The 26,627-nt window shown below is 37.2% G+C and overlaps 1 protein-coding gene across 1 annotated transcript in view; it reads right to left on the bottom strand.

Annotated features, from left to right (window-relative positions):
* PDE4D (phosphodiesterase 4D) overlaps positions 1 to 26,627 on the bottom strand; it is a 613,857-nt gene that overhangs the window by 516,844 nt on the left and 70,386 nt on the right. Inside the window, exon 3 of the mRNA XM_075078147.1 lies at positions 8,181 to 8,306. Within this exon, the coding sequence (XP_074934248.1) occupies positions 8,181 to 8,222 (42 nt within the window). The 5' untranslated portion in view covers positions 8,223 to 8,306. The remainder of the gene's footprint in view (positions 1 to 8,180; positions 8,307 to 26,627) is intronic.

Raw genomic sequence — 26,627 nt, 5'->3', positions numbered from 1 at the left:
CTGATATTTGGGGAGGGGCGCAGACTGCAGAGCGATAATAAAAACAGATAGATCTGAAAAACAAATAGTTGTCTAGAATGCAGTATCTGAGATAGCAATGCTAACCCTAGAACAAGTTCGAGCCTCATTTATTCTTCCATCTCAGACTGACAAGGCAGAGGCTGCTAACTCACAAACTATCTTTTGGAGGAATCAAAATAATAAGCTATTTTTGTTACAACTTACTGAAAGTGTGGTGGGCTGGGACAATTTTAATTCTTTCTGTGAAGAGATGAAAAGGAGGAACTGGAAAATTTTCTAGTTATTCTGCATGTTTAAATGTGAAAAATACAAATAACAGAAGTTGAGTATAGGAGGGCAAACTGCACAATACTGTTCCCTCTGAGCTCTCTCTGTACAGGGACAAACACTTCATAGGGTGTCATTTGGTCCTTTGCGAATCTTATTCAAGATCTATCTCCAAAGTATCAGCTGCAACCAACCGAAAAGTTTCGTAAAAAATCTTGGAAACAGTTTGTCTCCTATATCTACTTTGAAAATCAAAACATTTACATGTACCCAGCCCCAGCTCTGAAGGAAGAAACCAGCACTTTACTGCGTATTTTTCTGCACAGGCTTGGCTGAAGATAATGCTGCTCATCTCTTTTTGTTAGCTGTGTTCTCAAACTGTATTGAAGATCTATCAAAATGCTTGTTCTTTGAAACCTCATGAAGACCCTTTTTCACTGAGACTGAAAATGAAGGAATGATATGGTCAATTGCTTTCAATATCCACATGTAGGTTGATTTAACTCTACAGTATTGTTACTGAGCAAACTAGTATTAATTCAATACATATAAGATAAAAAGATTCCAGAAACCAATTTGCTCAATATAGTCATTAAAGGAACTTAATGAAAAGCAGAACTTCCCCAGAACTTGGGCATTTTTTTCCTTTTTTGAAGCTGGATTTTGGTCCAAATCACATCAAAGTTAAAAGGGAGAGAGAGAAAAAAAAAAAGAAATGGACACACCAAATTTTCCCAGATCCTTCAGTGCTGAAGGAAATAGGCAAGAACATGAAGATTTAACCAGCACTTTCATGGATATAACTAGGTTTCCCAACCTCAAGCCACCAGAAGCATCTGTCCCCAGGGCTACAGATCACACAGCTTCCTTGTTCATCTGCTGGCAGGAGGAGAGTTTGCAGTGTTCTATCTAGATGCTATGTAAGGTAGGCAAACTCAAGTTACTCTGAATGTAGTGCACTAGGGGAGAAAACCCTAATATTTTGTAGATAAGCAGGTTTGCTAGTACCTGTTATCAAGCCTATATTTGAAATTTTTCTGAATGGAACTACATATTCAAATAAAGAAAAATAATATTTTTTTTTCATTAAGTGCTTCCTGATATACATTCACTGAACATGCTTTCTGCATTTCTAGGCTGTATATTGATGTGTGCAGACATATATGTATACACAGGTAGAAGATAAGATACATTGCATGAGAAAAAGTGTATAGCATACAAGAAAAAAAAGCTAATTTTGCACAAACAATCACAGCGGTGTCTGAAGCCACTGCTAAAGGAACACAATATAAATGGCAACACTCGAATAACAAAGGAGTAGTCTAAGAGTTCAGGGCAGTCTTAATTCTGAAATATACTGTTGTCATCAACCTCCTCAAACTTCAATAGTACTCAACTGTTACTTGCATTCTGTTTCAAGTTCTTCATGTCTTCTGTTGCTGCCGGTGGCCAAAGATCACCATAATCCTTGCCAGGGAATTATCTATGTTATCCATAACAACTTGCATAAAACCCTTTCCATTTCCCACAAACGTCTAGCAAATTATTCTGCCACTGACTACCCTATTTGTTCCCCTACAACCATCCTGCATGTAGCTGCTTCTTACTCCTTTTTAGTACTCTTACATCTTTACATCTATCCTACTTCCAAATGCTTGATATTTGTATATTTCTATTAAAACTATTTAATATTTATATTGCAAGTATGCCAAGAACTTCATCTTGCTGGAGAACCAGTTGTTCTAGCCATTTCAGGTACTCTGACAGACACAGGGATATTGACCATAATAACCTGCAGTTTAAAATGACAAGTGAAAGATAAGCAGGAAAGGAATGTACTTTAGGAAAGGAATTACATGATATCGCATTTCCCTCCATATATAGCGTGCATCAGTCTCATGCTCATTCACTTTATATGCTGCTCACTCTATCAGCATCAGTCCGCCTTCTCCTAGGCACCATTTCGGAATTTGTCTGAAAGAGGGAAGCAAAAAATGCAGTGACTGCAAACTGGAGAGCCTGAAAGACCACCTTCATATTTAAAGAAGATAAACAGTGTGGAGAAACTCAATCATGGATTAGAAATATACAGTAATAAATAAGTTGGAAAGAAAAGTAGGGAGAGAGCCTGTCGTTTGAATCTCTAATACTACCATGCTTTAATTACATTATCTACCACCTTCATGCTTTTCCTCTACTCCTCCCTAACCAGCAGCTTTCTTCAGTGTTAAGTCCAATGTGTAAAGTCCTGATCTTTATAGTCTTTATTCTGAATTCATCTGCTCCAGGCCCTCAGTTATTTCAGTAATCTATGGCTGAGACCTCCCAGCCCTTCCCATGAAACTGGGCCTGAACAATCCACTGGGCCTCTCGCAGATGGCCTGAATTCCAAAACTGGATGGAAAGATTCAGAAGTATAAAAATAATCTATATTGCTAGGAAGATGCAGTCTCACATGCAGACAATTATTCTGGGTGATAGGAAGAACTGGGACAGAGGACGACTGTGACAGTAATGTGCAAGAAGTGTGAAAAGTGAAGACTCAGCTAAATTTCAAGGCTTTGCTAGTGTAGCTGAGCTGTAAAATTCTGTCAGACCCACTCAAACCATCAAGAGAATTTTTCTGTTGATGTAGTTTACACTAAATAAATGTTATTGGCCCACAGATTATTTTTTAGATCTGCATAACTGTGGATGATATTTGAGTTACAGGTTAGCCTTGTTAGGGCTGTTAGCATATAGGTGGGGGTATTTTCATGTTCCAAAATGGTGAAGTTATAAGTTGTAAACTTCTCAGTGCTGCCCAAGCCTGAAAGAAGGAGGTAAGTAAGACTTGCTTCAAAAAGTCTGGAACTTAGTTAAGAAGGTAGGCAGGAGCTGAACCAGGAGATGAGTCACAAAAAAGAGAGAGAGTGATGACAAAAGCATGTGCATTAATGTCAGAAATAGCAGACAAGAAGGAAGAAAAGCATGGAGAACTGATATTGAGATCTGATCGGAGTAGGATGGCTGGAACCGTTAGTTGGAATATCTGTGAAAGACTGGAGAGGATGGAAGACAGAAAGGAAGAAATCCAGAATGAATGGGAGGAAAGAAATACATTTGCAATTGCTTTGTCAAGAACACACTAGTATCTTCCTGCTATAGAACCTATTCTCTCTTTCCAAAAAGATAATCCCACAATTAAAAGAGGATTGTCAAATTTACACATGTGAATACAGGAAATCAATCCAAACCAATTTAATCGATGGTAATTGACTATTAAAAGGATTCATTTATTAGGGGTCAAATCCAGACATTCTTTCTCAAACTGGTCTCTCACCATGGGCATAAATTACTAACCCTTGTAGAAGGAATGTTAGAAAACATGCAGAAAGGGTTAAAGTTGCTCCAGGTATTACTTACTTTTTCTTCAGGCATTTCCTGTGCACCAGCTGCTGCTTTGCTGAAGGGAACTTGCTGCTTAAAATGTCTATTCTGCCAGGCAACCACAGTAACCCACATCAAGGGAAAAGCAGCACCACTGAATGGGCTTCAATTTGCCCTTTAGCAATGACTTATCTTTGCCTTTTCTGTCCCTTGTTTCCTTAGCAAAGGCTGTATTACTAGTGGAGAGGTGGAAGAAGGCAAAGAATATGTAATGTATTTGCTTCCCTTTAATAAAGAATGGTTAGTCCAAGCAATCTCCTTCTAAGTATCCTTCTATCGGCTAACAAATGGGCCTAACCATTGGTAATGAAAGAAAAATCAATTTATTTGGAAGTAATGCAAATTTATTATGAAAAATGCTTCTGGAACACTGCAAGCTTCTCCCATTTCTGTTGACGAATTGGTTTCTTATACCTATTGACTGAAAGCAAGGATTGCTCTTTGACAGAACTGCACTGTGACAGAAAAGGACCTAGAACTGAACTTATTTGCAATTTCTTCACACGCTCTGTGAAGAACTACATCACTCTACTCCATGGTGTAGAATATCTTAACCTATTGCTGAATAGCTGTTCTAGCTGGGGAGCAGAGGAGTGTTCTGGATTTGTCTGGGGCAGGCAGGATGACATTCCCTCTCCCTGACCATTCACTTACAGGAGGAGGAGTGGACAAAAAGTCCCTGGCTTATGTCATCTCTGTGAGTCATAATCTAAGCAGAAATGAGCATAGGAGTAAAGGAAGTCTTTAACTTCCTTTTCACTCCCCCACATCATAAGCAAAGGTTATGCCAATCTAGCCTTAAGTACTTGGATAAAAACATCTCAGTGAGTCAGCTGTTTGCAAATAGCTCTCCACCTTCCTTTGCGCTTCATCTCTATGGGTACTCCCTGCCTGCTTTGCATTAGCATGAGTTCCATCCCACCTCCTTTCCCTTCCCTCCCTCCCCCACGCCCCGCAACTTCTGCATGCAGCTAAGCTCGCAGAAGCTTTGCTGCAAACTCTCTGAGCATTCCTTTTTGAGGTCCAGTATCTTTTGATCCCATCAGTACTCACAACTTTGCTTTTGAAGTTTTGATCATAGAATAAGACAGCCATTTTATCTCCTAATAGTGATCTGTAGTTTATCCAGAAGTCACAGTTGTTGAAAATATACGTTTTATACATAATGCACTTATGACTTCAAAACAGTCTCATGTTTCTAGGCTTTTACAGATATTTCTAAGTTAAAAGGCTGACCAAATACTGTTGAAGCACGCAGCAGCCTTTGTTCTTTACAACAGCATAAATGCTCTAATTTTGTTTTCTGCTCCTGCTCCTTTTTTTTTTGTTGTTGTTGAAGCTGTTGAAATTCCACATTTTAAGCAGGCCTAGTTGCTAAACATATCCTCTTGGTTAGTTCATTTTCTTGCAATAGAGCTACTTTCTGATTTCACAAGAGTTGACTCACTTCTGACACAATGTTCCAAGATGAACACCCACACAGAGTAACATTTAGACTTCATTCTTTTCTCTACATACCTCTCATCACCTGAAAGTGGGATCTTACTTCCTTCAGCTGACCAAATATGCCTCCAGTATACTCCCATAGAAATCTAGTTATTATAATACTCAATCTAGTTATTATAATACTCTATTGAAAAGTTATGCCCTATTGATAGTGTATCAATTGTCAGTAAAGCTCTGCTAATTTAACTGAAGACAGGTTGAAAGTCTGTTTTTAAAAATCCCAATTTCTAATGTATTATATCATGCTTTTTGGTAAAGAACAAATTATGTTGACATTCGTAAAGCTGTCTGTAGAAATACATTGGCTTGTTCATCCAGTTATGAAAATAACGTGAAGTCCTTCTAAAATACAAATAATAAAGTTCAGTGAATAAAAATATTCAAAAAAGTCTCCTTCTATAGCTGCTCAGTACTAAATAAAACCCCTACCCTACACTAGAATTAACTTTGTAAGGGGTGGGGGAGAGAATCAAATTAGATAGAAGGAGGGAGTGAGGGAAAGAACAACATTTAGCTGTATTTTCAGAAGTACCAGATGGTAAGTCATGGAAGTTAAAGCGATGAAACACCTAGAATATTCTAAGCAGTTCAAGACATGAGAAAAAAAGACATTTCAGGAAAGGAGGAATTTATTTAAGAGGAAGTCATTTAAAGAAACAAACAGCCACCTAAGGAAACTGACTAAAAGGGCCTAAGTAAATACTATGCACAGACTGAAAGGACAGAAATGCAGACATCCTCACTGAATGCTGTGAGCAAGCATGAAGAGCTGACTACTATATAAACCCTTATTACAAATACAGTTAAATGCAACTCCTTAGGCTACAAACACAGAATGAATAGCAGTTCTGTGCAAACCAGCCAGGGAAAGGGTGGAGGATTGCAGAATTATGCATAATGTGCCATCTGAAGACATGAAGTACAAGCAATGGAATAAAAATCTATTAGAGGAAATTTTAAACGAAATATTAACAACACATTTTCAATGAGTTTTATCTGAAAAAAAACTGGAAATGGGATTTCATATCCTTCAATTTATATATTTATATATATTTTATATACCCTGTTAAAAGAAAGATGGCTGCAGGTGGTTATGATTAAGTTCACACAGCAAGATGTTCTAGAATTTAACACTAAAATTAATGAAGTTTATTTCGTAGGTTAAAAAATCCTCTTTTAGGGCCTGAAATATTCAATAAGTTTATTGAACTTTAATAACTTAATTTCACAAAAAAACACTAGGACATTTGTGCCAAAATATGATGATCTTTTGAATTAAAAAAGATTAATTTAGTTGATAAAAATTTGTTCTGTTAACTGAAACTGAAAAAAATGCTGGTCTTTCCCCCAGATTCGACCAAATCATCTAACATTAAAATTTTATGCTTTGCAGTGGTTTAAAAATTTTATGGACAGCCTCATGCTTCACATAATTCTCAGCACATCAGACAACAGCAACAGTGAAGCTTTATTAAGTATTCTGAATACCTGTCTTCAGTTTATTGAGACATATCAGGCTGTTCATTTGATCCACATACCAAACCGTGGCACCATGATGGATTTAGCATACTGCTGTCACTTTCCCCCATGGCTATACATACATATGTTGATAGCGCATACAGTTAAATTAAAGGAAAGGAAAAAAAAAATCTATATAGAGTTTTTTTAAAAAAAGAAATTTTTCAGAATGAGTGAAAAAGAGCAAGTGCTCCCAATAGCCAGGTGCTCAAGCAGATACAGCCTGCCAGATTCAGGAAGCTCTGCACCAAGAGATGTCTGTGCTGCCTTCCACACCTGAGACAACAGGAAAGAACTTGAGCAATTCTCAGTAAAGTCAACTAAGTTTATCCTCTTGGCCCAACAACAAACCTCACTGGATTAGGGAACTGAGGCAGGAAGGGGGAGAAGGAAGCAGACACTTCAAGTTATTAGCAGTGACAAAGCAGAGACAGCTGTCCCATTGTCATTACAGTGCAAGGTGGAAGATACTCATGAAAAAATAAAAAATCTGGATCCAGAGTGGTTTGGAATATTTGTCAAGTGAACCCTGTTTACATACAAGCTGGGAGCCCCTCAGAAAACTAGGAAATATAACTGTATCTTCTGTCCTTGTAGATGCAGTGTTCTTACAGATGCACACTAGAACTTTTCTATTGCCACTTATGAAAGCACTTTAAATAAAGTGTCCTTGTCCATTAGGGGAAAGGGCATATTCAACAACTTAAACATAGCAGTGGCATATTAGAAAGAAACATTCAGTCATTGTCTGTGCCTGTAAGGCAGAGTCACTGGTATATAATACCACACGTTAATGTTATTCCATGAGCATCTGGAAGACAGAAAATCTTACAGCAGCCTCCAAACCTATTTCAGTAGTGATCTTGGAGACTGGGAGACACATAAACATAGGAAAAAAAACCCAACCCGACCACCAAAAAGACCAGAAAACAAACAAAATTAAGCCTCATCCAACTCTATGTATACATTATTAGCATAGGCTCATTGATCTCCTGAAATATTACACAGTTACCTTTTCAACAATGCATTATCAAATCAAGTGCTATTCCTGATATCCATATCAGTGCAGGGGCATACATCTATGACTGAGTATATTATAGCTAATATGTAAGCTTACATGTCAATGAATGCCTAAGAAAAAACTCATTTTTAATAACTCGAAGTGTAAAATATACTCTGAAAAATGAATGTCTCAATTAAAAAAAAACACTCAGAAACATACTACTATCTCCATAAGTGCAAGTCATATTTATTTAGGCTAGAGATAAAAGAACAGGGTAAAACAACTATCAAAGTTGATAAAACAACTATCAAAGATTTTATCACAGTTACTGTTCTACTCTGAAAGTGGTATTTGAAAGGCTAACACAGCACATAAATAATATGGAAGAATATGGATAATAACAACAGAAGCAAGGAAAATAAAACCTTCTACTCACACTTTTGCTCCTCCCATGTAGAGTACATGTATTCTTGTTCATGGTGTCTATGACTAAACCAGAAGTGTTCTGCAGGATTCAAAGGAGATGTTTTATCCCTTGACCATCCAAATATCAGCTGTTATACTGAAAGGAAATTAATTTATCTTGTTAGCATCAAGGTCTTTGCAAGCTGTACAACATCCAGCATAAGTTTATGTATAAAAGCTGTAAACATTTTAATCACAGAATCACAGATTAGAAGGGACCTCAGGGATCATCTAGTCCAAACTTTCTAGGAAGAGCACAGCCTAGACAAGATGGCCCAGCACCCTGTCCAGGCTTATCTTGAAGGTGTCCAGTGTGGCCAAGTCAACCACTTCCCTGGGGAGATTATTGCATCGGTTGATTTTCCTCACTGTGAAACATTTTCCTCTGGTGTCCAATCGGAATCTCCCCAAGAGCAACTTGTGTCCATTCCCCCTTGTCCTCTCCATGTGACTCCATGTAAAAAGGGAGCCTCCCTCTTCTTTGTAGCTGCCCCTTAAGTACTGGTACATGGTGATGAGATCCCCTCTGAGCCTCCTTTTCTCAAGGCTGAACAAACCCATTTCTCCCAGCCTATCCTTGTATGGCAAGATCCAGTAGAGCAGAAGTTTCATGTGTCACTAAATCATACAACATACAGTTACCCTGAACCATACAAGAAGCATGTTATTTAACTGGGTATCAGCAGTATTGTTTTTAATAATGAAATAAGCCTTGCTGGGTATTTTTACCCAGTTTCTCGATCTGAGTGGTTCTGTTAACTTATATACTATTCAGACAAGTGGACATATGCTAAATTTAGGGGCAGAAGGTCAGCTGGAGTAATTTTCAAATCCAGGTGCCTAAGGATGCTTAAAGCAGTAGTTAGGTACTTTCATATAGTTGTGAAGTTTGACATAATGGTCTTTGTATTATAACAACAACTAACAAAAGCCCTAGCAACTGATGATGGCATGGCAGCTTTGAAACGTAGCATTCATCAGCCTCTGGGTAAGTGTATAACAGTAATCATGGAAGAGTAGAGTTAAAGGGAAATTCATACCCTCCAGGATCAGGCACTTCAAAGATTTATATTCTCATTTAGGCCAGGTACATCTCTGCACACCTTTTTTTCCTTAGCTCTGTCAGCCAAAGATGAGGTAAAGTGCAATTTCTGACCAACAGAGCTGTTCTAGTAAAATCTCCTAATATAGAGTCAATCATACCAGCAAAATTACAGGTATGGCTTATTTCCCTCATGGGCAGGCACATCACTGATGCAACTCATATGGGTGCAAGAAGTATTTTCCTAGGTTAGGCATTATCCAAATAGCATAGTTTTGCCAGCATAAGGTACTGTTTTTAAAATTACTAAGTTTTTGAGAATCTCCAAAACCCACCTCTGCCAAAACAGAAAATTAACTCTTGAATGTCAGTATGATACTAAGACTCAAATATATTCACACAGATATACACACATACAGGTGTAGTTTCCTTCTCACACAGGTGAACATCATGACCTGTGACAGATCTAAAAGTCTAATTTTCCTCCTGAGAAACCCAGTCATCTCAATGCATGAGCGAGTCTCTAGCACACTACTTGATTTTTTGATGTTTTCTAAAACTCTGCCACTTCCTTCAGATAAATAATAAATATGTGTTGATTATTTATGTATTTAATTATTTATAGGCAGCATCCAGTAACAGAGAAGGAAAGCCAACTGTTGAGGGAACAGCTAATTTTTTTCATATTTAGATATCATACATACAAATACTGTGTTGGCAGTTTTACAACAATGAAATGGAGGACCTAATTTGCAATTAGAGCTGCAGAGGCTCTACCTCCTTGTGGTCCTGCTGGATGCCCATCAGGGTAACTGAGTTAGCCTCTGCCCCAGTGTGATGGAGTTATAATGGCTTCTTCCCTATCAACTGGCTTCACCGACCAACCGATACTATTTACAAAGGTGAAACAAATTCTGGCATTGATTTCATATCATTGCCCAGAGCCTGTGCCCACAGGTATGTAGTTAGCCCAGGTCTGCCATTCTTGAGGGTAGTGCTGTCTGGCTTATGTACACCTTTATATTGTAATTGACAATACGGGTCAGCTGTCGTGGATTACATTCATATCAGTAGTCACACAAACAAGTCCACTGGACTTCTGTGACAAAGTGGTCATCAGAAACATCAAAGGCCACTAGAGACTGGTGGAAGAGGAAATTGATTTGCATGGACTGGAATTTATTAACTCAGAGACTGATGGTTTGGAACAGTGTCATCCTTCCACCTGGAATGACAATCTGACCGGGCTGCCAGAGGTGTATGAGGTGCCTACATCTCTGAATCTCAAGGGCAATACCATCATCCCAACCTCAATGGAGGCAGAGAGTGAGCAGGGAGGGGAATCCTTGCCCCAGAGCCATGGCTCAATTTTCTCCATTGCCATCAACATCTACCCTGGTTACCAGTGGAGATTTCCCAGATGAGAGTACACCAGTTTTGAAGGTCCCAGACAGAAAGAAATCCATCATGTCCCTGCTGTGGAAACTGGATAGGAAAAATGTTGGGACTGATTGAACATCTAAAGAAAGTACATGGGAAGAGAAACATCTTATTCCAGCATTCTCTGGAATCCACTGAAAGAAGGAAAAACAATACATGTATTGTTTTTGCACAGAGGTGATAGAGTCTTTGTGTGAGAAACCTAAGAATCGCATCAGTAGATTTGTGAGCACACAAGAGGTGAGTAGTGGAGACTGTGTTGAAAAAAACCCACAAATTCTTAATCAATTTGTGAGATATTGTTATAGTCTTTCCTTAAGATAATTTACATCCCTAGAAAACTACCTTATTATAAATCATACATATACTACTCATACACTGTATCTAACATACGTGAATATGTATATAGCTATACATAAAAGCCATCTCTATCTAAGTTTTGTGGAAAGAAAAAAGAATTTTCAGTGACAAGTCTTTCACTTGTCGTCTCTACATAGAAATCAGTATCCACAAAGGAGTATCTTCACATTACTTTTTCTATTTTAAAATAACTACAGGATGAAATTGACACAAAAGTAAATAAATAATTGCTTATTCCATTCCAGCTATGCTCAAAATACACACTAGAGAAAAATATACTTAGCTAATTAGACTAGTTAATGCATTTAGACAAAATTCACAGAAGTCACATAAAATATCTGGGACTATGTATGAAACCAAGGTACAAGTATGAAACCAAGGTACAAGCTTTAACTCAGGAAAAGAGTAATAGCACATTAGACGGGGGTCAATTATTTCTTTCATGTATTAATAGCCTTTCCGTCTTAAACACTTTCAGTCATGTTTGTACGAACATCCACAATGTACATATCCATACCACAGCCAGAAAGCAGGATAGCGGAGCTCTTACAGGAAAAAAGAGAAAATCAAAAGCTATTTATTCATTGCTAGGATGAAGTTTGAAGAGAGTACTTCTTGCCCAATATACATTTGCTCAAAGAGGCTGAAGAGCATTCCCTGATCACTGTTTTTCTGTGGATGTAATATTTAGAATTGTCACATGACATCACAAGAAGAGACCTTATTGAACTTGCCCAGAGTTGCTTCCAGCATCCAGACTGGTACAGTTTATTTATAACAGGGACATGAGTCATACAGAAAGATGCCGTACTTGCAGACCTTTAAAGTTCCCAAGTTTTCATTCAAAGCACTGTGAACCTTATTCCTGTTGAACATGACAGGTATGACCAAAATATTAGCCAAAGAAATAGGACAAACAGCAGGTATTCATCATGGACTTCAAGCAGAACCATATAGATATACACTTTTATTTCACCACCTTAGTCATTAAGCCTCGATAATTACTATTTATATAGAAACCGTCAAACACAACAGAGATGGACAAAAAACCTAGTGACTTCAAATCGAAGATTTTTCTGATTTTGCTTAGCTTTTAAATAACAGAGGACAATTAAAATGCCAGTGCTTCTACTGAGCTGGTAGTGTAATTACAAAACATTTTTATTTTTCTGAACAGGAGATTTAGAAATGATAAAAATAGATAAAAACAACATACTATTTGTGTTCTGTTTCTAGCTGTATGTCTTACTACTCTTTCAAGATATTTGCATGGAATAAAACAGCATATTCACACAAAGCAAAACACTACCATTCACTTCAGGAAATGCTAAGAAGTTTAGAAAAGAAAAATACCAGAGAAATATTCAAAAAGGAGAAATGAAAAAGAACAAAAAATTTGGCCAGACTGGTTGAGTGGATTCCAGGGTGAATCAGAAGATTTTAAAAGTAAGTAAGAGAAGTTCTTGTAACACCTAGGATTTTGTTCTTTGTTTGCTTCCTTGTTTGTGTGTATGTCTCTGTCTTCACAGAAGCAGCATATTTTCTTTAAAAGGAGCTATAGAACACTGTAAAATAATCCTTGTTGCACAGCTGGATGGACTTGAGCTCTTTCTGCTTGCCAGATAGCCTTACATTCCTTTAATTTTAATTTATTTTTCAAAAACATTTAGTAACATTTGCACAGGCATGCACTGAACTAGCCAGGAAGCTCTTACATTGTTTTAATATATATGACTTGACCATGAACAACCTGGAATCTTTAATGCTTGTGTACAGCAGTTCCTTGTCCACCCTCTACCAGGCATTTAACAAACTGAAACTAAGGTGAAGGCATTTTATTCCATGAGGAGTTAACATTCTGCATGCCTATATATTGTGCTTGCTCACTCTTATATACATAGTTTAAGATTGTTTAACTCAGGTACTTATCTAATACGTAAGCAAAGGGATTTCAATATATGAATTCAGAATTAAGTGATTTTGGGGAGCAGACTGCTGGCAGCTAGCAAGACTATGGTACTACTTATTTTACTAAATCTGTCTCTAAAGGCACCTGTGTCTGCTTCAGAGCTGTGTTTAATATAATATAGCTCTAGGCTTACAGTTTTTTTCCTTTCTGATTGACAAGAATACAAATGTTATACTTTATCATTTGGCAACATTCATGATCTAGAAAGATTTTAAACAGTGGTTTATGTTGCCAATCACTGCCTAAAATCTTTCTATAAAAGGCGTAACAAGGACTTATGATATAGCTTACTCCCTGTTGCTACCCAACATCCATATGCATGAGTGAGGTGAAGAACTCTTTATATCTCTGACATGTCTTTACTTCTGAGCAGTTCTGGGCTGATAAGGTAGCCAAAATATTTTCAATTAAAAAGATAGGAAAAGAAGAACATCATCATACAGGATTAGAGGTCTCTTGAATGATCTGCCTGTCTTTCTGATCTAAGAGACTTGGCACTACTCTGAAAAAGTATGTTTACAGATTTTAATCTCAGAGACAAGCAAAGAACAGTCCCTTTACAGTGACTGAGGATAAGAATCCAAAAGGCCTGAGCTTCCCTCTGTGGTGGATGACTCATTCAGTGGCCAGGAACTTTTTTGGAACACTCTAATGTTGGCTTGTTTAATTTCAGTTGGAGTTGTTGTTTAGGGACATTGTTCTTCCCCAGCACAAGAGCATACAAAAGAAAGAAGCCAAAACAAAAGAGCAAAGAGACTCCAGTGTATCTGTTAAGCCACACTGATGAAATTTTCAAAAGCAACAGGCTGTGCAAGACCTAGACAACTGGAACAGATGTGAAAGAAAGGCAAAAGCATGAGAAGGAAAGAGATCCCAAAATAAGAATACATTTAGATCCATCCTCTTCTAGAATACATGCTCGATTTTTATTCTTCCCACTTATGCTAAGCAAGACACTGTATTTCTCTAGTTATTATGGTTGAATAGGAAAAAAACAGCTTGTATGTATAGGCTATTACTGACATATGAGAATTCTATACTTAAGAGAGATCTGTGCAAATAAATACTTGAATATTCAAGGCCAAATGTATTCCTATTACCATGCTACTGGCCATTGGTTTTCCTTAACCATCTGGTAAAGCATAACCCAGAAATCAGTCAAATGTGCCTAGCTAGACTATCTTTTACCTCCGTTCATTCAGCATGACATGTTTTCTATATAGTCCACTTCACATTGCACACATTTTTCAAAACCATGGATTTTTTCAGAACCGAGGGAAAGCAATTTAAATAATGAAGTGCAAAGTAATGTTTAAAGCAAATTATTTCTACCATTCTACATAAAACAAAAATCCAGAAACTGATACTGAAAACTGAATGACTCTACCAAAATCTCAGATATTTTAATTTGTTTTAATACAGTGGAATTTATACAGAATGTCATAGTACCAAACAATGTAGATAACATTTCTTTTTATGTACATTCATGCTGCTTTTAAAAAAGCATAACTAGCATGATTGTGAACATTCCACATGCTTTACATTAGCTAAATGCAGAGCTAAATGCAAGTAACATCAATGTTTTACAAAAAAAATTTCAATGCTACATCAGTCAAGAAAAAAAAGAAAAATAAAAGAGATAAAAACCTTACTTGTATTATTAAACTGAAAAGCTAATAAATTCTACTTTCTTTCTATTCTGCAAAGTTTAAAAACACTGCTATAAAAGCCAGTGTTTCAGAACTACAATGGACTTCCCTGGAGAAATGTATTGTATACAACATTAACATCTCTGAAGAGTGCATAAAAGCAACATTTAAACATGGCAAATAGACCAAATTAATTCATAAGTGTTTTGTATTTTAGTGCTTTTTTGGAATTTCCTGTTCCTACATTAACCTATTCTGTTAGCATGAATGATATATAAACAATCTATCCAGTTGAGAAACTGGGAATTTTGACATTGACCCAGGTAAAGTCAAAATTTAATTTCAGTAGAACAGACATGAACTATTGTCACACCTGCAGAAAATTGTATTTTCAGCCATTTTTCTTTAATTTTTTTCAAAGGGAAATGGTATTTACCTTTATTCATTTTAACAGTAATTCCTCTGCAAGTATTAATCACAAATCCAGCAATAGGCTAACATGAATACTTTTACTGTCAGCCTTCGATTGTTAAGTACCGTACCTATCTTTTCTTTTTTTGAGATGTGAATTCTTGAGACGTTATAAAACAAAATTAAGCAATACCGGAGAATTATTTTCCTATATACTTTCTCCAACAATTGAAATGTAGTTTATGAGAACAACTTTTCAGGAAATTTTTGCAGCCTATATAAGAAGGAAAAGCCTTCTATTCTCAGTTCTTTGAGAAGGTATACTTCTGCACTGATACAATGCAAGTATTGATGTCAGACAATTCTGAGAACTCACTACTAGAAATGTCATTAATCATGGCTGCGTATTGGATAATGGAGATTAGCCAGCAAAATGCTGGGTTATTAAAAAAATTAGAATAAAATTACTGTAGCAGATTATAAAGCACAGAGGAATGCAAAGATATTTCGATTGCTACATTATCTATTTCTTTCTCTGGATAAAGTTATAAAGCCTGGTTTTCTAGAGACGGGGAGTGTGATTTCAGCAGAATACAGCATGACCTCTAGGGGGACACTAAAGTCCACCTAGTGCCTTTTTGCTTTTTTTTTTTCCTTCAAATAAATTCCATCCACCCAGAAGGAAGTGCCCAGCACTTACCCCAGAAAAATGCTTTAGAACAGGAAGACAGGGACATGAAAGCTGGGCAACTTACTCAGGCATTGAGGCTGGGAAGGGTGCTTGAAGAGGCAATTTTGGGTAAGAATAATTCCACTAAATATATTTTCCTTATGACTGTATATTTGATAACTGCATTTATAAACTTACAGACCAATTGTTAGTATTTTATTCGTGACTTTTATGTGTCAGCACTGAGGACTTACAGCCAGGGACTTGGGCTGACTCAGTCCTAGGGATTGTATCAAGACTGAACAAAACAAGATAGGCCTTTCCCAAAGTATGTGCAGCCGTATTACATGTACAAGGCTAACTACCAAATGTGACCACAACAAAAGAAGAGTGTGCACACCTTTAACACACTGAGAAAAATCTTATCTTATTTTACAATCAAGTAACATTTTTCCTTTTTATTTTCTTTAAACAGTAAACACATTTTTTTTCCCAAACTTTTTGTCATGCTAAAAACACATCAAAGGGAAATAGGTAATATTGGAGAGAGTAAACCACAATTTATTTTTTCTCTGGTCCTCCCCCTCTTCTGGCACAAAGGAAATAAGAGTAGCTTTAGATATCAGCATTTTTTATAATGTAATGCTAGCTTCTAATTAAATAGTTTTAACTAAAAGAACACCATCTTTCATTGTCAAGGAAGTCCTTTTCATACTTAAGTGAAAGACATGTTTGATACTAGGTTGCATCATTCTATGTCTGGCCTGACAAATTAGACATACCTGGGAGCGTTTTCTGGCACCAAAGCCTGCTAGCCTGCATGCAAAACATTAAATTTAGCCTCAAATCCAGTATGGCAGTGTACCATGTATGGAGGGGAGAATAGCCTGCCTGCACTAGCTCCCAAACTACCACAGCTGCCTGGGAGCACACCAGCAGGCTGGACCTGGACCAGGCTGGGAACTACCCTGTGAACAGAACTGTGGAGGCCATTGTAGTTCAGCCTGTCACCACTCACCTGCCTTTTTTTATGTAGGTTATTGGGCATAAACAGTAGGGTTTAAGGAGCCAGAGCAGCAGCAGTGCTCTGTGTGGGAGGCAGCCATGTGCTGCCCTGAGGCAGTTGTGCCCATCTCGGGTGGTTCCATATGCTGCCAGCAGCCCTGCAGGCCCCAGGGCTCAGCTGGTCGGAGGTGACCAGGGCACCCACTTCGCTCCGAGGGTGGCTGGGGGTGCTGCAGGAGGTGTGGCTGGAGAAGGGAGGCACTTTGCCCCAGAGGGTGCCCCTCTGAGGGGACTGTGGCCCATTGGCGTCCCGTGCCAGAGTGGGGACACCTTCCTTTGGGGACTGCACCCACGACACACTGGGAACACCCCTGAGGGACAGCCACCATTCTCCCTCAGACGTCTCTTTTATAGCCTAAACTGACTTAGTCAGTCTAATGATTTCTCATCCTGAATCATCCCTGTCACTCTTCTGAACCTGTTCCATCCCACTGTACTTGGAAAGGCTTTCTCCTTTCACAAACTCTTTGAATGTTACATGTGCAAGAGAATACTGTGCATGACCTGACTCTACACACAACATGGTGAGTAGCACTGAGGTCAGGCACAGCTAGCCCCAGTTTTCTGCCTGTTGGATAATATCTGTTCTAAGGGTGCTTTCTTTTTAATGGAGGAACTGACTTAAAATAGCTGTAATACAATGCAAGTTCTCAAGCGTGTGCATATCCTCCTGGCACTGAATGGATACTATGTTTATTTAACAAATATGGGTACACTGCAAGATGTCTGATCAGAACCTCCCACACTGCTCAACATGCGGGTGGTCCTGGCATGTACACACCAGCATAATTATAGTCTCTGCTTAATTTTCTGTTGTTTTCCACAATACTTCCTAACATTTCAGCTTCCTCCTTGACCTCTGAACATCAAACTGACATATTCGTACAACTGTTTACTTTTGCTCAAAGACCTCATTTTGACTCAGCGATATTCAGAGTCCATCACACAAGTTTAAGCTTGCTCCCTTCCCACCATATGCATCACTTTGCATTTCATTTTAGATTTCATCTGCTATTTTATCACATTCTGCAGTTTTGCAATTTTACATAGTTGTCTTTAATGCCATGAATAGCTTAGTATCACCACACTTTTTTTTTCCAAACCATTTCTAGTATGTAGAACAGCACAAAGCTCTTCTTCCTGGCAAGCTCACATTTCAGAGCTTGTAATTCACCTATTTAATTCCTGGGCTCCTTTAGCATTGTTCTGTTGGTTGTCCTTGTCCACCTTATGTGTTTATTTATTAAGCTCTTCTACTGTTACCTAAGTCTGAGGCAGATCATTTGATGAGTTTTACAAGCAAAAATTCCGTCTTGGCTTTGCAACATCTCCTGTACTAAGCCTTTGCTAAATGTTCCTTTAATCCTAGTTGTATGCCTCCAATCTCTCTAGCTGACTTTATGATCTGGAAAATCTTTCTTAGCAGATATTTATACCTTCATACTTTTATTCCTATTGCCCTTTTCAGGTCTTCCTCATTGCAATTTTTTATGTAACTTCTCAGATTTTATAATGTTTTTTATTTTCCTCATTAGGGCAAAACTTTAACTTTTTGAAGGATGTCTTTTCTTTTCAAGGACTGTCTTTATCCTACTGTTTCACCATGTCAGATTTCTTTCATTTTCTAAAGAATTGCAAATTATACATTTATATTCTTCCTATAGTTTTTCTTGGGATTCTACTAGTTGTACAAAAAATATTTTTATAGACGCATGTCCTTTTTCTTCTTTACTATATCTAATAATAATGGTACTGCTTGTTCTATCCTTTCAAATTTCCTATTTGATAAAAATTTTCTAACTCTACTTTTCTTCAGAGATACAAAAGCTACCTAGGGGAATGCATCATTTTGAAAGGTGCTTTTTCAGAACTATATGCCTTCTTTCACTCCTGAATTTAAAACCTCAGGTATAACTCAACCTTAAAGGGTTTAAAACCTTAGTACAGTGTCTTGATCTGATACACTACCTGCTTTCTTTGAGGTTCAAATCTGTCCCCCTAAAAATAATTCTTCTATTCTAGAAGCATAGATCCCTCACATTCTTGTACTATTTTCTCATCTGTGTGATGAAACTTTGTCCGTCTGCTTGTTCTTGCAATTCTGCATGCAATACAGGAAGCACTTGAGAGAATACCACAGCAGAGGTGGAGTATTACTTACACTTTTGAAATATTTTTCTGGAAGTGTTCATGCTTTTCCCATCTTATCACATACTAATTTGAATGAAGGACAGCAATAACATCATTTCAGAATAACACAGCCACCTTTTCTTTCTATTATAACTATATCTGTTAGAATTTACTGGTGCAGTTCTAGCACGTAAAATTCATATTTGACAGCTTAACTTCAAAATAGCATATTCTCTGTATAAAAGTCAGCATATGCTGTCCCCTTTAAAAATGTTTTATTTACTATAAGGCAACAGTAATTGTTTGCTTTCCATCTTCCACCCATGCCACCCATTCGCATTATAACTACAAAACAACTCAGTGTCCCCTTCTGTATGCTGGTTTTTGTTTCTTTAACAGGCAACGCTAACATCACACGTGCCTCACAGTACTATAATTTCTTGACATTCTATGCTTTTCTAAAACCCATCATAATTTCCTTCCTTCTGTTCACTTTTGCTACTGCATGTATTTCCTATTTTTTATAGTTCAAGATTATTAAAAATTAATCCCTGCACCCCAAGCTACTCAAACTCATGCTATCACCATTTCACATCATTTCCAGAAGAACAGGTCCAGACTGAAGTAGTAGCGAGGCACTCGAACTCAGAATTTGGCCTATATCAAAACATAACACACTGCATACAAATGACTGTTTAGAGAGAGATGTGACCCAAGCAACAAACCCTTGTAATTTGCTATGCAAGGCTAACCATTGTACCATTTAAGGCAGATGTTTGCAAGTACGAATCCTTCATACAGGTGAGAGCTGGGAACAGATGAAGAGATTTGTAAAAAGCCAGAAATAAAACCTTTAAGTATGATAATTTTCTACTTCATATTTGGGTAGAATTTTGCCATGGAAGTGACAGAGTAAAATCAAAGCTGGCAAATCTAAAAGTAGATTTAGAGAACAACCTTGTTGGCTATGATTTTAGTACTATTTTGCCTAATAGTGAAATAAATAATTAGGAGACCTTCTACACTAGACAGACTCTTGAACATGTTTGCTCCAGAGAAATCTCCTGCTTTTTATTCCTGTCATATGCCAATGACTGTCATGATCAAATTGCTAATCTCTAGTTTACAAACTCTAAACATAAAATATTAGTGACAATGATCTTGGCTTTCATAAAATAAGATACATATGTATCTTTTGATAATGACATAACTTATTTAAATTATACCAAAAATGAGAAGCATGTTACTCTGAAATTACTTGAAGTGACTGAAAATGAGCTGTCCTCAGGCTTCACAAACCTGAATATGAAAGGTTATTATTTTATAAGGTTAGACTGTGAAGGTGTACAAAATACATGTTTATGTCATTCTTCCTTTGGCTGAATTTAATTGAAGGAGATTGGAGCTAAAAATCAATTTGTTTAAACTGCTGTTCAATACTTCAGAAATATATAGCTTTAATAGAAATACTAGACTTTTATTACATAACAAATTTAATTTACTTTTAATTGTGTTTACAGTCTGCCAATGGAAGACAAATTCCTTATGGAAAAAGAGTTAATAAGATCTAAAAGAGTAAGAGAAGAATCTTCACAGTGTAGCTAAAATACAGTTTTTCTGAATACACAAGTAATCCATTTGCTACAGCAAAAAAAAAAAAGTATTTGGATTAAAAGTGCTTGAAAGAATTGCAAAAGAAAAGGGTAAAAATAACCCCACAAATGAAAAATCCAAGAAAAATTTGTGTCTATGTCCAAAGTATAGTCCAGTATTTTGACTTTGCTACCATTTTATATCCAGCTAGACAGCAGCTTTCAGAGATACACCTAGCACTGGCTTCATGATACCTTAACTTTTGTAATCTCCGGTGCTGCAGGTAAGATTTCTTTTTGGTTAAGACAAACTCCAGGACAAACATTTGATTTTGGATACAAAAAAGATACATCTAAATCTTTACCTCTGCTATCCCGGGAAAGGTTGAAACAACTTTTATGTGATTGGATTTTTCTCCCTCTCCTTTTCTGGCAGATTGAGAGCAATTGGGAAACATACAGAGGATTCAGTTTTGCTGTGTTTCTTAGATAAAAATGCTGACTACTTCTTTTGGAGTTTTGATTCTAGAAAGAAAGTGAAAATGAATCCACATATAACGTGTACCAAAATAATCACAGAAGCTGTGAAAAATCAAAGCTATCACAGAAATTAAAGCAAAAAGAGGCCTACTAGTTGCCTACTTGTCAAAGAAGGAAGGAGTATCAAGAAAATGTATGCTGCATTAATCTGGAAGGGGAATTCAAGGTGCTCAATTTCAGTATTGAAAAATCCTTCTTAACGACACGTGCCCTGACTTCCTATACAGGACATATTAAGAAAATTAAAAATATGATCTGCCATGAAATAGCCAACCAAGTTAACCAAGAACAACAACAGAAAAGTCAAGCTAGAGGTAATGTGAAGGACAATGCATCTCTCAGCCAGAAATCCCTGTCCTGAACTTTGGATTAACCTGGAGGTAGATACTTCAGCTCAAATAGAGAGAGTAAAGAGACTAAAAAGTCTTAAGAGATCTAAGTACCCCCAGAGCTCTGGGAGGTGCTCTGGGCTGAGCTTAACCCCCTGCCCACTTTGGAAGAGGGCCTTGAATACTCATCTGCCAGTTCACAAGGGAGTGTTCTGTGTAACATGTGATGTATGTTTCATGGATTCTGAGGTGGATCTCTCTTCTGGAGTTGCACAAACTACTATAATCAAGTGTCTAAAGGAGAAGAAAATTGGTGCTTTGTCCTTAAAGTCCCTCATTATTTTCTGCCTATGTTTTAGATTAGACCAAGTTAGGTAACAGTGTTATCAGGGGACACCAAAGAACAGCAGTTAGTTAAGCTAATATTTCAAATAGCAGGATAGTATGTACACTAGATAAATTCTGAGTCTGGAGTAACCTGCCTTCTTCTGTTGAACTTTCAACAAGAAGAAATTCACTTAATTATTCTGCAAGATAAAAATATGCATTGCAATTTTTACAAAGAAACTGACATTCAGCATGTGTACACGCACTAGCTTACTGCACAAGAACTTGTTCAGCATCTTATAATCATAGAATGACTATTAGATTAACCCCCACAGGAAAGATACCAGAGAAACCCTCCACAGACATGAAGAGCATTAACTGCCAAACTCTTCAGTGGTGCCTGTTTATGGTACAATTCACTGGTAGCAGTTTTACAGACAATGACACTTGTGAAATATAGGTATCTCTATAGGTACCAGTAGGGAAGAGAAGATTTGAGGATCTGTTTTAGGCCTAGGCCTTCCTCTACAGAACCTCTTTCAAGACTAATGAGACCTGGCATTTACATGTTGAGGGCTTAAACTTCTTCCCCAGATTTGACAGCAGAGATACTGCTAAATTGTTTGTGAAAAGTTCAAAAAATTGTTAGGAACCATGAAACAAGGCAGGGAACATGAGATAAATGCAAATAGCAGAATGCAGTCACAACAGACAGTACAATTACTATTAAATACATATATATGATGGTGCTGATATTTCTGTAAGTTTCTGCTTTTGAATTGATTACATTCCCATCTGAGCTGTGGCTACAACAATAACCAGGATGATCGCACACAGACTGCATGGCCTGGCCCACTGAGCCAGGACTTTACCGGCTGGTTAAACCTGCTGCACTGCATGGCTGGCAAACAAAGAACTTGCCATTCAGTGTGTCCTTGACATTTCGGCAGTGTGTGTTCTTCCAGATGAGGAAAATGGCGTGAGTTTATCTTAGTAGGTTCTTTAGTATTATTATGAATCTGAAATATTGCAGAACTGTACATAAGAAATTCAAGCATATTTGTGGGTAAAGTTTTCAAACCTATGTCATTTGATGGCTGGATCATGAAATGATAGGAAACTATGACAACAAATCTACATCAGGCACAGACCTCTGTATATTTTCTAATTCTGGTAACCTAAGTACATACAGTGCCAATAAGTGGATCTTTAGAAAGTAAACAAGCTTAATTGCATGTCTTTAACATTATTCATTAGATGTCTGTTGCTCAGTACTGGTTGAAATCATCCTGGTACAATTACAAAACGGAACTTTAAATCCATAAGTCTAGGTTTTCATATTAATTTCTAGATTACACTTTTATATTAATGTTTATATTATTTTTTCATTCTTCCACCATTCACAATAATAAGATTTTTTCTTTCTTTAAATTCCTCCTTAAACATCAAGCTCTGTCCCAAAGACTGTTAAAGTAATCATTACATAAGCAATGCACTAAAAATTCTGATTTTCTGAGCAGTCTTCATATCAGGCAATAAAACATCATCATCTTACAAAACCAGTTCTGCTTGACTATTTTTCACACTATCTAGCATTAAATTGTTAGCCCAGGCAGTGTAACAAATATCTACAGTATCTTTTCACTTTGCTTTGTTTTTTAATTGGCTTGCCGAGTTAACCACTAAAGTCCACAGTTTTAACCAAAAACTAGTTTTGAATCCTACTGCTTTATTTTCTGAGAGCTCAGTCTGGAAGCAGATGTGTGAGGCATGTCATATTTTTATGTGTTTTCATATATAGACATACACACTACATTTGCCTGTGTAAAAATACATACATTTTGCTATATTTATGATGAGTGGGAGACGGAATTCTGAAATGGAAACACAGATCTCATGCTATTTAATTAGAATGTGACTAAGATAATTTGTGTGACTATGACTTCATGAAGCACTTAAAAAGAGACCATAAAAATCAGCATTACTTATAACCAGAAGGATTCACAGCTCAAGCAAATCACATGAAGGTGAGAAAGCATCTGATACCATATAATCCAGAAGAAAATATTTTCTGAACTAAATAAGAGAATCTGCATTGATCAGAACTTATGAATGGGTAATTATGTATATTTAGATTTAAAAGCCTGGGAACCAAGGATTGCTTAAAATATTTTCAGCATGCTACTTCTTTCACAAAACACACAGTTAATGTGGCATATTCACTTTAAAAATCCAGGCAAAAATATTCATAATATATCTATTTCTTCCTAGGCCATTGTATTGGGTCTGGCTGAGATGGGACTAATTTTCCCTCAGCAGCCCTCATCATGCTGTGCTGTGTATTGGTAGCCAGAAGGATGTCACCAACACACTGGTGCTTTGGCCACCGCTGAGCTGTGCTCACACAGCATCAAGGCTGTCTCTCCAGCATTCCCCCTCACCAGTAGGCTGGGATGGGCAAGATCTTAGGAGGGGCCACAGCTGGGACAGCCGACCCAGAGTGACCAAAGGGATATTCCATACCATATTGATGTCTGCTCAGCAATAAAAGCTAAGAGAAAGGAGGACGGGAGAGAGCACTGGTTATTATGTTTGTCTTCCAGAGCAACCGCTACACATACTGAAGTCCTACTTCCCAGGAAGTGGCTGGACATGGCCTGCTGATGGGAAGTAGAGAATAGATCTTTTGTTTTCCTTTGCTTTTGCATTATTAAATTCCCTTTATCTTGACCCACAAGGGTTTTTTCCATCTTATTTTCTCCCAGCCCTGTCCTGCTGAGGAGGGGAGTGATAGAGTGGCTTGGTGGGCAACTGACATCCAGGCAAGGTCAAACCACCACAGCTATAAAGTCACCATGTTAATAAGTTTAAAGCAACAGGAATAAAAATTATCAAAATGGTACCGTGTTTCAACCAGACATTATAAACCAGTTATACGTTATATTATAGGAAGATATTATTGGAAACCAGAAAATCAAATACTGTCTTGACAATTTAAGATAAAGTTAGACATTTTGGGCTTTTTTGTCCACTCCTTTCACAAGTCTTCATCATTTCAAGAAACGACTTGAGTGGTAAACTTTAATTCAACCCTATTATGTACAATAAAAGAAAAAAAATATCAAAGGTGTACAAAGGAGAGGAGGTGTACAAAGGAGAGATTACAACCAAAAGGGAACATTGTTCTCAAACTCATGTAATTTACAGACAGATTTCAAATTACATACATACTTAAATCCAAGAAAAGCATTCCTTAAAACATAAATATTTCTGACCTTTAAATTTAAAGTATATGAATATGTATATCTTGGTACAGAACAACCAAATTACATAGAAAAGCTCACAGTAAAGTGGTTTCAACATTGTTACATACATTTAAAGCACAAACAATAATTTTTCCCAAATGTAAATACCACGTGTCCATCCCTACCTAATGCTTCTAAAGCTCTGCCTTCCTTCCCTGTGCAACGTCATCAGGTTAACTGCAACATCCGCGTGTGATGCTTAACATTTTGGAGACAACACAAATAACTTCATTTATTTTCATGTTGCCATTCACTAAACCTACCATAAGTTTGTGTCTTTGCTGCTGTTCCCATTTGTTTATTAAACTACCATAGCTTAATTTTTCCTAAACTTGCCTTTCTAGAAACTTAATCTACCACTTGCTCACTGCACTGAAGTCTGGAGTCTGGCTTCTTGAAGTTCATTGGTTTGGTTTTGTTGTTCTCTGACTTTCCCTTCTGTTTGTCAGTTTCAAGAAGTTGTCTTCCATTTTCACATTCTCAAGAAAATCCCACTATTTAGAGAGTATCCGTCTGAGCAGTGTTTTAGCCTTTTGTACCAAAAGACTAACAGAACCATCAGGAATCTGATAGACAGTAAATATCTTGTTGTATTCCTTCCCCAAAAGATTTCTGGAAAATCCTTCCCACTGCAGTATCCAGTGCTTTGATTTAAAATGTAATTGCTCACAGAAAGAACTGTCTACCTGTCCTTCCAAGTTTGGTGGCGTACTGTGCAGCATCAACACAATAGTGCCTCTGATTTTTTCTCCTTTAAATATTGTCTATGGACTTTCAGCAGATCCCATTTCTTCTGCATCCTGAATTCCAGACCAAACATACACATCTTTCATCTATAGAACAACATGAAAGCCCTCTTATCTGTCACTCCTTTTATAGTAATATTTCAGTCAGACAAGTTGTTCCACAAGTCTCTGTTATGTCGGTTAAGTCGTAATGTCAATTGTGCATTAAGACTTTTGGCTCCTCTTGCTTATTTCTCATTCTTCCTGTATTAACATCCAGGCTGACTAAAAGTAATAGGCAAAGACAGACAAGAATGTTACAAGTGGACTTAGGCCCTAAAGATAAAGATTTCACAATTTTTCCTTTAATCACTGAAGATTTTTTTAAGCAGATTCCAGAAATCTTTTGTTTTAAGCCAGCTTGGTCAGTTTCCCTTTGCCCCATAGTAAACTTATCTATGGGACCTATCAAAGCATCCTTTCCACATCTGGCTTACAGCTGTATAACAAGATAAGCCCCTAGAACTGCTAAATTTTAATGACAGCTAATAGCTGTCATTGAAAACCAAGTCCCTTCAAGGGGCTGTTCTTGTATCTACACAATTGAATGACACTAGAAACATCTGTCTTTGCATCTATGTTCAACCTGTGCAATGAAGAACAGTATAGATGAATTAATGATTTTCGAGAAATTAGAAGCAAATAGAGAAAAGCTCTTTTCACCTTCTCTTGGATCCACAGGTTGGAGTCAGTTAACCATGTCAATTCTCTGCTGAGATTAAACAAGCTGGAAGTATATGAGCAAGTGAAAGACATAGGTCTACTATGTACCATGCACGATTAACAAAGAAAATAAAACAAAAC

The sequence above is a fragment of the Phalacrocorax aristotelis genome, chromosome Z (genome assembly GCF_949628215.1).
Source record: "Phalacrocorax aristotelis chromosome Z, bGulAri2.1, whole genome shotgun sequence".
NCBI classification, from domain to species: domain Eukaryota; kingdom Metazoa; phylum Chordata; class Aves; order Suliformes; family Phalacrocoracidae; genus Phalacrocorax; species Phalacrocorax aristotelis.
Note: the sequence above shows the minus strand (reverse complement) of the source record. Positions and strands in the feature narration are given on the sequence as shown.